This window comes from Ostrea edulis, chromosome 1, assembly GCF_947568905.1.
Source record: "Ostrea edulis chromosome 1, xbOstEdul1.1, whole genome shotgun sequence".
NCBI lineage: Eukaryota > Metazoa > Mollusca > Bivalvia > Ostreida > Ostreidae > Ostrea > Ostrea edulis.
Window position 1 is genome coordinate 108,389,915 of NC_079164.1, and position 16,295 is coordinate 108,406,209.

General features: G+C 35.7%; 1 protein-coding gene across 1 annotated transcript; it reads right to left on the bottom strand.

The window, feature by feature from the left end:
• Positions 1–6,784: 6,784 nt before the first annotated feature.
• Positions 6,785–16,258, bottom strand: LOC125666132 (60S ribosomal protein L14-like). Its single transcript, XM_048899245.2, has 5 exons — positions 16,122–16,258; positions 12,283–12,378; positions 10,583–10,777; positions 7,167–7,220; positions 6,785–6,909 (listed from the first exon to the last, which is right to left on the bottom strand). Exons 1-5 carry the CDS (start codon positions 16,134–16,136, stop codon positions 6,817–6,819), a joined length of 453 nt encoding a protein of 150 aa, XP_048755202.1. The 5' UTR covers positions 16,137–16,258; the 3' UTR covers positions 6,785–6,816.
• Positions 16,259–16,295: the final 37 nt, after the last annotated feature.

Below are 16,295 nucleotides of genomic sequence, written 5' to 3' on the forward strand. Positions count from 1 at the left end.
TGCGCATCATCAGCACAATAATCAATGCTTTCAACAATTCAATTAATGTGCGCAATAATTCAGAATTGAAGATATCATTGTTTGTTTGAAGAGATCTTGCTTGTACAGAGGTTTCCAAAGTTTCGTTTTTGAGGTCAGTATTTTGTAAAAATAGAAATAAGGACCCAACAGACTAAATTCATTATGCTAGATCATGTGTAAAACACTCAGAAGTAGTATCAAGAACTGCATGAAAATTCCCGCTTTGTAGGTTTTCATGAACTACTTCATCAATATCAACTTGATTACGATGTCAATTGGCACGACTTGTTTATACTTTTTTTATCCTTTTTTTTTTTTTTTGGAAACATAACCCTTGCTCCTGAAAGTAAACACTTTGTCATGGGTTGTAAGGAGAGGGTCTAAAGCATAAAACTATTAATACTGCAACAGACCAGATCGGGATTCAAACCCGGGCCCCTTGAATCTCCAGTCAGGTGCTCTAACTGAGCTTAATCTGGCCACCGACGATTAGACTGTCTGACCGCCATATTTCTACTTCCTTAAATGTTTCACTTCTTGAAGACATCAACCCAGGGTCGTTATCTCCTGGCATGTATGGAGCTCAAAATTAACATAATCTCAAATAAATGAAGATATCTTCAATTATTTGAGAATCTTCAATTATTTGAAGATATCATCAATTCAATTAATTATCTCTTTAATTGAATTATTGCACGCATTGAATCAATTATTGCTCTCATCAAATAATTAATGCGCGCTTCAATTCAATTATTGCTCTCATTAATTGAATTAATGCGCGCATCAATTGACAGCATTTGACCCAATGATAGCTAGGTTGTATTGGCAAACTAGATCGTTATAACGACCACAGAATTTGTGAAATGCTGATTTAATCGATACTGTTAGAACTCCTGTACCATCAACTTGTTTGTCAGTAGCCTGCTTTCTATATTTAAAATTTCGAATTGAAGGCCACAGCAAGAAACTTTTCTTCTCACGTAGAAGTTTTTGAATAAATTCTGCTTCATAGGAATATGAAAACAGATCAGCTAACAAAGGAGCACAATTTGTGCCCATGGGAATTCCAACAAACTGTTGGAAGACCTGATCACCAAAGACCACGAAGATATTGTCAATGAGGAACTCCAGCATATTTTTTATTTCAACTTCAGAGTACTTGTGTGTGGAATCAGAGTGGCATTAAACAAAGTGATTTTTTGGATGACTGATCACTAGATTGGAATAATTGCGTTTTCCATTTTTGTTGAAGAAGCAACTGTGTATGATGTCAAAAAGTCTAGTCTTTAATATATCGTAAGGAATGGTCGTCTAAAGCTTGTTGGCATGAGAGCGCGAAGGCGCGTTGCTTGTTGGCGTGACTTGCGCACAGTCACGCTTTTGCAAATGGCCCTATCCGGACACCATAGACCTCTCCATAGGTCAAAGTAATGTGTAGTGAAAGGTGTACAAACAATACATTGATGTACTGTTCACCACTGAGGCCCATGCGCCGTATAACTCACCCGAATCACTTTGGCCCTGCCGTTGTTCAGCTGTTGTGATTTATGACTTTTTTTTCCAAATCTTTATTCTCATCTATATACCCGTGAAATATTTTGACATATTGTGCCGCAACACCAATATGACTAACATGACCTTGCTGTTATGGAGGAGTTTACGGTTACAAGGTCAAACACAATGTTATCACAAGGTCTTACCATAAAGAATCTATATTCAAACTATGAAAGCTACCTTAAATAGTTTAGGGAATATTTTCGTAAAAGTTAAGTCAAACTCGTTAGGTCAAAGATAATGGTATAAAATGAAGGGTCTTTCCATAAAAAATCTAGTTACAGAATATGAAAGATCTACCTTAAATTGTTCAGAAGATATTGAATCGATCGAGTAGGTCAAACTCAAAGGTCCAGGTCACAAGATCAAACACCATGGTATCGAATGAAAGGTCCTGTCTAAAAGAATCTTTATACAAAATGTAAAAGCTGTACCTTATAATAGTTCAGGAGATATCTTTAAAGTAAGCCAAACCTCGGGGTACCGATCCGCTCCTTCGAATCCGTTATTTGAGGATTTCTCTCTTTTTTCGACACTGCATCCGTATGCATTGCTGCATTAGTGTGATAACTACTAGCAGAATTACTAAGATGTAGTGATTGTAGGTTACTCCGTTGATTTCAGGCACGTATCATTGTTTTCATAGGGGGAGGGGGCAGAAGAAAAATTCGTGGTTGGCTTCTCAAACTCTCTTGACAAGCAACATGATAATAATAGAATAAGGTCCTTTGCACGAAGTTTTCTACTGTGGCTGTCTCCACCCCCCCCCCCCCACCCCGATTTCATTTTCTGGAATTATGGGAAAGGGGAGGTCAGTTACAGTCCTTTCCTATGAGCGCCCCAAAAACATTTTTTTCTAAACTTCATTTTCTTAAATCGTGGGGTGGGGTGTTGTAAAGTTTTCTTTACTATTCATACCCATACTTCGCTAACTAGTTTGTACTCATAATGTTTAAGCTTATATTCTTCTTATTCCCAACTAACGACTTTCGAAAAAAAAATGGAGGGGGTGGAGAGAGGAGGCAGTAATCAATGATATCTTTTATTTGCAATACAACCTAACAATAATTGTCAACAAACACCACCAATCTCACTGGTATTAAACTGATGATAGTAACGATCGTTACTGTTATCCCAAGATGGCGGAAGGAAATTCCGGAAAGACCACGTTTTATTTATTATATCTATTTGTATTGTTTATTTGCGAATGATATGTGGGCAAGAAATATCATACACTAGCAACAATTACGATCAGGTGTTATTTAATCTTTTAGACGGTTCATATGAACAGAAAATTCGTCGTTGAAAAAAATCGTTGCCATCATCCTCGCTGTTTTTTCAACGCAAATAAACAATCTATCTGTGCGCTACAATTCAATTGAAAGTAATCCGAGATTCCTCTGACTCTAACCCCCGCTTTTATATTGTGACATGTGCGGGGGACATCTCCCCCGCACAATTCACAATATAAAAGTGGGGGTTAGAGTCAGAGGAATCTCGGATTAAATTGAAAGGAGCAATGATTCAATTAACGCGCGCATAAATTCAATTATTGCGCGCAATAATTGAATTATTGCTTTCCTGAATTAAATTAATGATATTCATTGATTAAATTGATGCCCCCAAAATTATTTTAGAGAGAGCAACTAAATAATCAGAGATATCTTCAAGTCAACATATCCACAATGAATTCGTGATTTTTTTTTTTTATTGCGCCCATCAATTCATTAGTTATAAAAGCGTTGTAAATAATTAAAGATAATATCTTCAACTGAATTAAAGAAATGACCAAATCATTATTCCACTACATTGATGAGCGCATCAATATGAATTGATAAGTGTAATATTTGAGTTGATGCCCGCATCAAATCAATTATTGCTCCCATCGACGCACACTAATTTGATTGATGCGCGTAACAATTTTATCTATGAGAGCAATGATTGATTTAATACGCACATCACTTCAATTACTGCAGGGAATAATTGACTTGATAGCTTGAAATAATTAAGGTATCTTCAATTAATTGAGTTTCTGTTAATTTGGCGCGCCATATATTGTTTAACGCCCCTCTCCAGAATTTTTCACTCATATGGAGACGTCACTATATTGCCGGCGAAGGGCTGCAAAATTTAGGCCTCTGCTCGGTGCTTAGGACCTTTGAGCAGGGAGGGATCTTTATCGTGCCACACTTGGATTTCTCCGATAGAGATTCTGTATAAGATTTTTTTAGTGCAAACATATCATACCTCCAAAATTTATCTGCACATGGTCCTTGTACATCAATAATTATCAATGTATGAATTACATGATAATATTGCAGTACTTTTATATGACACAGTCACCTTAATTATCTCCAAATATTTTAAGTTTATGTGGAGCGGATCAGAAACCCTTGACTTGGGGAGATGCTGTGACACGGGGCCCAAAGTTTCAAGAAATCCTTCATAATTGCAGTGTTTATTGGGAAATGTTTTCCTTATAATTTTTGTCAATACAAATAAAGGTAAAACTTCTCCGATACCCCCCTCCCCCCCGGCTGACCTCGTCGATAAACTAATTGCAATAGGTCACCGGAGTTTGCAACCTATAAAAAAATATTTCATTTAGGGTCAGGCTTGCCCTGATGACTTCAAGGCAAAAATCAGTGCTAAAATAGGGAAAACATTGTATAAGGGGGAACACTACACCAAAGGAATTTGATATGGTTGAAAAGGGGAGGAAATGTGCAGCAATACATTGAAAACTTTCAAATTTAATTTATATAGTAAAAAAATGCAGTTTTAGTAGAAAGCAATGCGGAAAAAAAAATTAAAACCCCTGCTGGACTTGAACCCACGATCAATGTGGTACTGAGCTACTCAGCTAAGCAATGAAGGTTTTGTTGAACTGCCAGCATTATTTTATCTTCTTTACTCTCAACTACAAGTGTCGTGGCTTTATACAGGATAAGCTCTTATCGAACTAGAGGGAGATTTTATAGCAGACTTGGCCGAATTTTACGGAAGCAGATAGGTACCAGGCATCTTCGCTAGCCAAGGGTTTACGATCCGCTCCGCTTCTCTATAACCGTTTGTAGAGAGCGGAGCGGATCGTAAACCCTTGGCTAGCGAAGATGGGTGCCAGGGTATAGAATTGATATTCATTTAACTGGCGACCGCCACTTAATTTATGTGGCGGCCACCACTTATTATCTGGAGACCGCCATATAAATTAAGTGGCGACCGCCAGTTAATTTATCTGGCGATCGCCACATAAATTTATATGGCGGCTGCCAGTTTTTCCAACTCCTTTCTCTCTCAAAATGAATGGGGGTACAATCCCTTGTTATCTCCCTCTCCAGTACTTAGCAATATATAAATATGCGATATACAATTACATGTAACAGCATTGTTGTTTTTCGATCATGCTGTTAATTTACAAAGTTATATAAATGTTAACGATATCAAATGTCGACAGATTCGCGCACGAGCAATCTTTATGTGTACATAATATATCAACGTATAAGGCACGTCGAACAAGGGGGCTGACTCTCGACTTTTTTTTAATTTTTTTTTTACAACATTCATTTTGTTATTTTCACATGCAAACTAAGTTACTTTCATATGTGAAATAAGATTAATTGGCGGATTGGCCCCCTCCCCACTCTTGGTGGTAGTAATGAATGGTAAAAATATAATCAATGAACTGATGAATTGAGGGATGAACGGAGCCCCCTCCCTCCAATTTAGGGAGTTTGAAGTTAGGGCAGAAAGATACAATTTTAGGTTCCTTTTCTGCTTGTCAACAACTGTAAGACAATTCTCCTCCGACTGTCCCTATACACTTTGGAAAACGATGCTGTGTTTGTGTACTATTCTAAATCTTTCCAAAATAATCACTCAGCGATATGAATTGAATTGTTTTTTAAATTGGCAGCCGCCATTAAGGTATCCAATCCATAAAAAAACCAAAAAAAAACATCCCCCCCCTCCCAATAATTAATTATGTAATACAAAACTTGGTATCAATTAAGTATCCAATCCATACCCCCCCCCCTCCCCCAAATAATTAATTATGTAATACAAAACTTGGTATCAAATGAAAGATACTCAACATACACAGTGATTCACCAGAAGAATTTTCAAAATTGACAAGACATAATATCTGTTATAGAGATTAACATTAATCCCTATGAGAAAAACACATTTCTGACATATAAAGTCAATTAGAATATAACTTCCAAAGAAAGCTCATGGTGAAAAGATTCCTGTTACCATGGTCTTTCAAAATATGTGAAGAAAACTAAACGTCACCATACAAATTATGAAAATATTTAATTTTCGTTTTATTATACATTTCTACAAGGAGAGATAACTCTGACAAAAAAATCTAATTCATTATAAATAGATGCAACATCATCTACTCTCTCTGCCATCTTCATCTCACAAAAAATCAGGCATTTTGTTTTCACAAAAGATAAGTGCTACAGATATTGACTTCTTGTGAAAATAAATGCTTTTATGGATCGGATACCTTAAATGAATATTAACTTTATACCCTATTACTATCGCCTTTTTATCTTTTAAGTCCGTTGTTTTCCAGGGCTAATAATAGGGTTTGTCATTTTCCTTGACCTTGCTATGCCATACACTATTGTGAAAGTCGGTGTAGATCATTATCATGGTATAGATCATTGTTACTGTGGAGCGTTGTCATCGTGCAAGTAACCAATTCTGTGCCCAATGTTACATCCATTTCATTGTTTAAACAATTAGCTTACCCTGATTGTTTATATCATTTTTCTGTGAATTATTTTATTTATAAAGTCATGACAAAGAGTCTTAGTGATTTATTGTATCAACATAATTGAAATGAATAGCCAAATACTGCTGATATTTATATTTTCATCCATGTTTTAAAAGGAATTCAGCCATTTTGATGATATAGAGTCAATTTTGAAGAGAAGATAATAAATTTTAGGTTCATATTGTAAATACGAACAAAGACAAAAAAGTCATGAAAGTTGATATAACAGTGTGACTTTTTCCATGAAATGGGTCTTTTCTTTGTTACCCTGAATTACAAGGGCTAAACCCGTGTTGGGGCCTGAACTCTTGTGATACCATAAATATAGATATATACTCGCAGAGTTCGGCCCAAAACAGGCTTAGCTCCTGTGATCTGAATTGACCCTTTACTGATTCTTGAACGTAAACAAGAAGACAAAACTACATATCATCACATTTATTCATGACAATAGTCTATTTTTTCACAGGCTTCTTTCTTGGTTTTGGAGCAGCTTTTTTGTTTGTTTTCTTTAGCTTTCCAAACTCCACATTAATCAACCGATTTCTCTGTAAAGAATAAAAAACACATTTTTAACTTGGAAGTGTAAAAAAATTTCTTCTTCAAAACAATATTTTCTAATCACATGTCTGACGTGGAGTTGTCAGCAGTCTATATCTGACGGCAATTCCTATCTTTCTTAGGGCTCTTCATCCATGTGTTAATTTTTCGAATCGAAAAAATGAAAAGAGAATTTCTCGTGAACTTTAATTCATAAAGCATCAATACAGTACACTGACTACAACCCTTCACTTGGATGACTTACCGCCTGTTTGGCTTTCATCAGCTTGAACCTGTCAAAGTCTGTCAACTGAGCCCGCTACAACGAAAGACATCAAATTATCAACTGCTGGTCAATACTGTGAGAGAGTCGCTTTCTGGCATGGAGTTGTCAGCACTGTTAATACTCCAACACTATCTTCTATCCATATTATTGTTAATCGAATTAGCAAACATTCATTTTCTCTACAGTAAAAAGTGAAAGTCTTGAATTTCACAAAACACCAAACTAATTGTACATCTTACAGGTATACCTGGTCATATACGATTTGATCTGTGATCTCTCATATAACCCTATCTGCATTCTCAACATCTTGATACCTAAACTTTATGAGGATGTATATTGATCAAATCTACCAGTAGTCCTTTTGTTGTTGAAAGGAAGTTTGATTTGTTAAAAAAAAATTGTCATTGTCCAGAGTAATAGAAAATCTTGAAATCAGAACTATTTTACTCTTCAATGAGCACAAATTCACTATTTCCCACCACCAAATACGCTGTGTGTGTGTGTGTGTGTGTGTGTGTGGGGGGGGGGGGGGGGGGGGGGGGGGGGGGGGAGAGGTGGGGGGGAGGAGGGGGGTCTATCCCATTAGGACAGTTCTATTTAATCCTATGAAACTTAAGTGACGAAGTTATAACTACGATATGTCACACTCATATTAACATATTCCAGATTGATAATAGAAATTACTAATAGTATTTCTATTATATTGATTGATTGAATATTGTTTAACATCCCTCTTGAGAATATTTCACTCATATGGAGACGTCACCACTGCCGGTGAAGGGCTGCAAAATTTAGACCTATGCTCGGTGCTTATGGCCATTGAGCAGGGAGGGATCTTTATCATGCCACACCAGTTGTGACATGGGACCTCGGTTTTTGCGGCCTCACCCGAAGGACCGCCCCATTTAGTCATCTCTTACAACAAGCAAGGGGTACTGAGGACCTCTTCTAATCCGGGTCCCCACGGGACTATTTTCTGATCCGGGTCCCCACGGGACTATTTCCATTATAAGTAAGGACTAAAATCAGTTGGATCATGAAATACTATATCTTAAATACATACATGTACATTAGGAGATAGAGCGATCAACATTTAAAATATGAATATCTGCCCTTACTCAAAACTTCATTGAAATTTAAGGGAATTAATAAAACACTAGCTCATAAGAGTATTGTCACATGTCTGACGTGGAGTTGTCAGCAGTCTATATCTGACGGCAATTCCTATCTTTCTTAAGGCTCTTCATCCATGTGACAAACCCATTTCTAATCCAATCTTTATATTGATTTATTTATTACTTTTCAGCAATATCTTTTGCCCATGTGGTAGTTCTACAAGTATGATCCTTGGTTAACATTATCTCTATACCCCTAGTAGATCTCAGAATTTAAACACATACATGTAAATAACATCAAAGTATCACTCTGGAACTTCTATCTGCTTGGAGAATCCATTTACAAACTAATCTCAATCTCCACTAAAGGAGGACACTTGCACATTGATAAAATGTATTAGTAGTACATCTGTTCTTGAGATGAAGATACAAAAAAAAAAAATTGTTGCAATCTTTTAACTAGGGATGCAAGATTTTATCAAATTATTTTGATAACTTGTCACGCAACAGGAAGAGAAAAACCCGTTAAAAATTGTTGCAATCTTTTAACTAGGGATGCAAGATTTTATCAAATGATTTTGATAACTTGTCACGCAACAGGAAGAGAAAAACCAGTACTTTTAACATGTATATAAATTCCATAAATAATTTGATTAAATTGGTTGAATCTGAAATTACCGTGACAGATTTTAAATAAATGATGTCAGATATACAGGAATAGAAGCTTGTGAAGAGCATAAAAGTAAAAAAACAAGGTCGATAAAAGTTGGACAAAATATCACGGAATCATCTTGATATCATGAAAAAATGTGACATGGAATTCTTCTAGATACCTTCCCTATCTTAACCTAGGTGAAAAGGTTAAAAGGTATGACATAAAAGAAATTACTAAATGAAAAGTTTGGTCTCCTTCAGTTCTCTAGGGGACTAATAAGAAGTTCAGAACTAAAATCAGTGAGGTCATGAAATATTGTTTCCTATCTAAATACTTCAATGTACATTGGGATACAGTGATCAACATTTAAAATATGAATATCTGCCCTTTACTCAAAACTTCACTTGAAATTTAAGAGAATTAATAAAACACTAGCTCATAAGAGTGTTGTCACATGTCTGACGTGGAGTTGTCAGCAGTCTATATCTGACGGCAATTCCTATCTTTCTTAAGGCTCTTCATCCATGTGACAAACCCATTTCTAATCCAATCTTTATATTGATTTATTTATTACTTTTCAGCAATATCTTTTGCCCATGTGGTAGTTCTACAAGTATGATCCTTGGTTAACATTGTCTCTATACCCCTAGTAGATCTCAGAATTTAAACACATACATGTAAATAACATCAAAGTATCACTCTGGAACCTGTATCTGCTTGGAGAATCCATTTACAAACTAATCTCAATCTGCACTAAAAGAGGACACTTGCACATTGATAAAATGTATTAGTAGTACATCTGTTCTTGAGATGAAGATACAAAAAAAAAAAAATTGTTGCAATCTTTTAACTAGGGATGCAAGATTTTATCAAATTATTTTGATAACTTGTCACGCAACAGGAAGAGAAAAACCCGTTAAAAATTGTTGCAATCTTTTAACTAGGGATGCAAGATTTTATCAAATGATTTTGATAACTTGTCACGCAACAGGAAGAGAAAAACCAGTACTTTTAACATGTATATAAATTCCATAAATAATTTGATTAAATTGGTTGAATCTGAAATTACCGTGACAGATTTTAAATAAATGATGTCAGATATACAGGAATAGAAGCTTGTGAAGAGCATAAAAGTAAAAAAACAAGGTCGATAAAAGTTGGACAAAATATCACAGAATCATCTTGATATCATGAAAAAATGTGACATGGAATTCTTCTAGATACCTTCCCTATCTTAACCTAGGTGAAAGGATTAGAAAGTAAGACATAAAAGAAATTACTAAATGAAAAGTTTGGTCTCCTTCAGCTCTCTAGGGAACTAATAAGAAGTTAAAAACTAAAATCAGTGAGGTCATGAAATATTGTTTCCTATCTAAATACTTCAATGTACATTGGGATACAGTGATCAACATTTAAAATATGAATATCTGCCCTTACTCAAAACTTGAATTGAAATTTAAGAGAATTAATAAAACACTAGCTCATAAGAGTATTGTCACATGTCTGACGTGGAGTTGTCAGCAGTCTATATCTGACGGCAATTCCTATCTTTCTTAAGGCTCTTCATCCATGTGACAAACCCATTTCTAATCCAATCTTTTTCATAAACCTATTTCAAACCTCACCTTTTCTTTGTTGGCAATTTTCTTTGCCCAGGATGTGCTTTCCCACTTCTTCTTAATTTCCTGCTTTTCCCAAGATTTTGCAAGGTTTCCTGGTCGTAATCCTCGTGGAATACTCATCACAATGGATGTAAGCTGCAGTGCCTTGAAGTTTATCTGTTGTCTGGATACACCTGTGCAAGGTCCATCAACCAAGGCCTACTCCAAAGACAGCATTGTACACATGAGAAACAAAATTTGAAGTCATTTAGATTTGTTCTTAAGAGAGCTACAGTATCACAACTAAAACAGTGATAAACAGAAGTGCAACGAATGGCACAAAATCTTCCAGTTATCTACTAGAGGTGGGACGATCCAACAGTGCAACGATGCATCATGATACTCATCTTAGCGATATATGGATTGATACACGTCCATTAAATGACGATACCCGTCATAGTGTTTTCTAAAGACATCCAAACGCCACAAGTGGGTATTATAAGTCTGCCTAACAGAAAATAAAAGTAGAACATAAGAAACAAGCTGTGTTTGTGAAACACAAATGCCCAATTCCGAAGATGGCCAAGGTCACAATGACAAATAGCTTGGTACCAGTAGAAAGATCTTGTCACAAGAAATGCTCATGTGCAATATGAAAGCTCTAATATTTACCATTTAGAAGTTATGACCAATGTCAATTTTTTATTGAACCATGCCTAAAACAAAAATGTACCATGGAATAAAATCAAAAGGTTTAGAACTTTGTTAAAACTTAAGGGAATTATTTACACACTAGCTCATATAAAGAGCATTGTCACATGTCTGACGTGGAGTTGTCAGCAGTCTATATCTGACGGCAATTCCTATCTTTCTTTAGGCTCTTCATCCATGTGACATGCTAAAAATACCATATCTTTCATTTTTTATTATGACACAAGAAAAACTAAACAGAAAACTATCTAAAATGCTTCAGCATGTAACAAATTTAATATCACAATATCAACTCAACTGACTCATCCCATCTCTCCCTTCTTATAATATTCCAGATCAACAAAAAAAATCACTTTTACTAGTATTTCTATTACGAAAAAACAGTAAGATCAGCTGGGGTATGAAACATCATCTACTTTATTAAAAATGAACAATATACTGTGTATTAATTTTTCTGAGCAGCATAAAACTTGTGTGATCTTAATTTTTTTTTTATATCCCAAATTGTACAATATCAGTTCATTAAGGCAGTTCCATTCCCATGCAGATTATTTTTGAAAATGTCTCTGACCAATATGAAATTAGTAAACATCATACCAAACAATGTGGTGTTACTTTTCGGTGAAAATGCTGACATCCAGCACATCATTAATGACTATATAGAGGTGAGAAACTCTGACATGTATCATACTGGTACCCCTTCTAAGGAGGTTATGCTGTCAAGTCATATTTCTCTGTGTTAATGTGCGACAGTTTGTGTGTGTTTATCAAATTTACTTACAAACTATTGCTTTGATTTTATTCACATTTCACAAGAAATAGTTTTAATGATTGCCAACAGTCGATTACATTTTGGGAGGAATCAATGAGAGATTAGAGAACTTGACAGTTGTAAATATGAAATTGCCTGACAATGCCCGGACTCAAGATGCTTTCCTCTTTAAAACACACTGGATACAATTCCGGGGGGGGGGGGGGGGGGGGGGGGAGAAACACTTTGTAATTTTACAAACCCTGTTTTGGTCGATTACATCAACAATGACAGCTAGCTTTCCAGCGTCTGGGCCATAGGCAATCATGGCCACACGGCCAACTTCCACAAAGCGGAACTGTAAAAAAAATAAAACTCAATTTTATGAGATCCAAATTGATTATGTCTAAACTATGAAATATAAACAGCCCTTGACAAAAGGAAATTCAAACTCGGAGTTTATGTTTACAGTTTATTTCAATCAAAAGATAATGTTTTAATACCTCAGTCCATTCTCTCAAAATCTTACGTGTCCTTGCATATCATTCCCAACCTACCACCACTTTTTGCCAAACTTAAGTGTTTATTTTGTTTAATAACTGTAATCTGTGCACAAATTCATAACATATAAAATAAAATCTGGTAGTATCTTTAGATTCATTTGTTATATGAAATGAGAGTTTTGTTTATCACATAGATCTATATTTATCATTTTGTATATTATAAATTCAATAATGACCAGAAAAGCTATTCAACTTATATTCCTTCATGCAATAGCATGAGGCACACAAAACACCGATACTTAGATTTATGTGTTTCAATATTTGAACGGTTCATTGAGCACACAAAAACCATCTATTCGGTCAAGACTCAAGAGGTAGCTTGTACACAAAAAAATCAACGTACAAGTTGACTGATTAATGTGTACACACATACATAAAATATTAATATCACAATAAAAATTGGTTTGTCCTTAAACTTTTCATCATCTTCTTTATCAACAAAAAAATTAATATAGAAAGCATAAAAACATGTAAATAGTTTATTAAATATATCTTTGGTTTGTTTCTTCTTGCTATGAAATTTTTATGGAATGGAAAAAACAACAACAGAAGAGTTCTGTTTTAATTTATAATAATTTTATTCACAAAAAGTGAAAGGGATTGAGCAGCAGGCATAGCCTATTTCAGCCCTCTCCTAAAGTTCTGATAGTCTAGGATGCCTTCCAATAGATTGGTGAAAAATTTGCTTCCTTTCGATTGCTTTGAATTTTTGCTTAAATGTTTTGTATAAAGTACATGTAATAGTCATCCAGTAAGTTCTGTCTCCAGCTGTAGTACAAACTATCATAAAATACTAATAAACTCTTGTGTTGAGAAGGTAATAAATAATGAAATGGTGGCCTATTTGCAACGGATTCAAATATATCCAACTTTATTTGTTGTGGGATTTACACCATGTAAAGTGATCCAAGATTCCTCCGACTCTTATCCCTGCTTTTATATTGTGACATGTGGAGGAGAGTCATAGCAAACTCCATATTAAAAAGTGGGAATTCCAGAGTTGTCGAAATTTTTAAATCACTGTCGGACCAAATGTCCGACAGAGTTAACGGTTCTGTCAGACCGCAAAGTTTTGTCAGACCAGATACCTGCACCTTGTATTGCATAGAAAGAACGAAAACAAAAACACAAAAAAAAAAACTGCACCAAAATGAACAGCAATACATCACCCACTCATATCCAGCCAAACAGTCAGTTTTCAAACCATCTTGGAAATCACGAACACCATGGAAGCCTTTGTAAATTTTTAAGTGGTCAAGGTTCAGCGATTTATCTTTTCTTTATACCAAGTTGTTTGTTAAAATACGTTATGTCAGAGATTTCCCCTTCATATCGAGACGTCACCAGCTGTAGGTGAAATACCACAAATCTAGACCTATGCTTTGTACTCTAGACTCAAGGCCGTAGTAGTGAAGGTTCTTGCGTGTTAACACCTGTCGCGACATGGGAAGTCATAGCCGAAAGACCCGTGACTCTCACTGATAAATACCGAGTGTTTGGTGAGGATATATATACACCTCAAGTTTGACACGGCCATGGCACCAGCAGAACTCGAACTCATGACCTCCAGTTACGAAGCGAATGCTCTACCACTGAGCTACCATGACTGTTCTTTTCTAGAATTTGATCAGACATGCTGCCATGTTGTTAGTGCACATCCCGAACCCGAGCTTTAAAGTCATCGGATCACACCCAATACTTTCAAATGATCATTTGGACCAGTGTTTTCTAGCAAGTTATCGGTCCAGAGATTATTTTACCTGCCTTGCCGACAGTTTTTGACAACTTTGGAATTCAGCAACACCAGCTGGTGTCGCTGCTTTACCTACCTCTTACATCTTTATTCTGCGGATCTATCTTTCAAGACGCAAAGATTCAGGTATCGGAAGATTAATTTACAAATAGATCATGAATAATACAATGCCATCACCGTTTAAACGATGGAATTTTGTGTGTTTATGTGCTGATGTCATGCACAAAGAAATCAAATGGTGAGGTGGCGACCTAATTCAAGTGATGCTTTATTTGTTGGTGTTAGGGCTGTTTAAACGGTGATAACATCGTATTGATCAAGATTTATTTTAAGAATAATCTTCCGATAACTGAATCCTCGCATCTTGGAAGAAAGATCCGCGAAAAAAATTGTAAAAGTTAGGTAAAGCAGCTACACCAGCTGAATTCCCACTTTTCAATATGGAGTCCGCTCTGACTCTCCCCCGCACATGTCACAATATATAAGCAGGGTTAAAAGTCAGAGGAATCTCGGATTACATGTAAAGGTAAGAAATGCATATTTCATTGTGATAGCAGGGCTCGAAATTAACATATGCCCGTCAGTCTGTGACTGGTTTAAAGTCTGGCGGACTGATTGACATTTGTTTTAGTCAGTCCGATGGGACTGGTCAATTTTCTAAGATGTCATTTTGGAAAACCTTAATATCAAATTTTCAACAAGCATTTGGCATTCCTCTGTAGATATCACACGATCCCGGTTAGTAAATATAAAAATCTCACATAAGTGTTAAAACAGTATCTTAGGCATATTGAGTTCAATTCCATTATCTAATTTCAATGATATTAACAAAATATGTTCATTATTTCTGGAAAACTCTGGTGGACTGGTAAATTTTTCTGCAGACTGGTTGAAATTATACCCGATCAGTCCAGCTGGACTGGTGACATAAAAAGTTAGTTTCAAACCCTGTGATAGGGAGTTATAGGATGTCCAAGGCAAAAAGTTGAAGCGGACAAGAAATTAAGTTTAACCCATTTTAATCAATACAAGCGGCCGAAGTTCTGGCAAGATTTCCCAAATCACTTTGTGTGACACGAGTCTGAGATTCGGAAGAGGCGTCAGTTTAAATATCCAGCCTCGACGAATCTCTCTGAGATTAGCGAAGTTTATGAAACAAAGTGCCTGTGATTAGACCATCTTTGACACTGGGTTTTGACACAATATGAGCAAATTGGTATATAGTATAATAGTGAGAAGGGAGCAAACAAAGCTGCCATTAATTCTCGGTTGATCGCTTCAAACTCTCAAAACTTCGGTATTAATCGTGATAATGCATAAACAGTTTTCCCAGCTGAAACTTCAAAGCACAAGGAAAAAAGGTTTGAACAATGAATGGCCAGTCAGACCAGAGAGTTTGAAGCGAGCAACCGAGAATTAATGGCTGCTTTGTTGGCTACTATTATATGTACCAATTTGCTCATATTGTGTCAAAACCCTGTGATCTTTGAAGCTATCTTGCAAAATGGTATATATTTGACCAAATATATGATATCAATAATAGCAGATAAACCTTTATCCAAAAATGATAGGGAACAACCGAAAGTACTACTACATACTGGAGAAAACTCGGAATTACTAGCTTCAGTTTAGTGAACACATTTCCTCTTTAATTATGATAGAGATTGAAGTAGACGCATTTAAATTTATACATCAGACCTAAAACTTTATTTTTCACCAATCTATATTACACAGACTTAAAGTTAACATGGCTAAATAAGAATAATTTTGAGACATCATCTTCACCTGACTGAGAACCATGTTGGATCGCGAAAAAGAGGCACATGTGAGGAAGTGCGGTGGAATTCTGGGAAAATTTTGATATGCCGTACTTTATTCCATTCGCTTTTTCTTCTTCTTTTTTTTCTTTTCTATTTTTAAACTAAAATTCAAAATTGATATAAAGTTAGCATAAAAAAA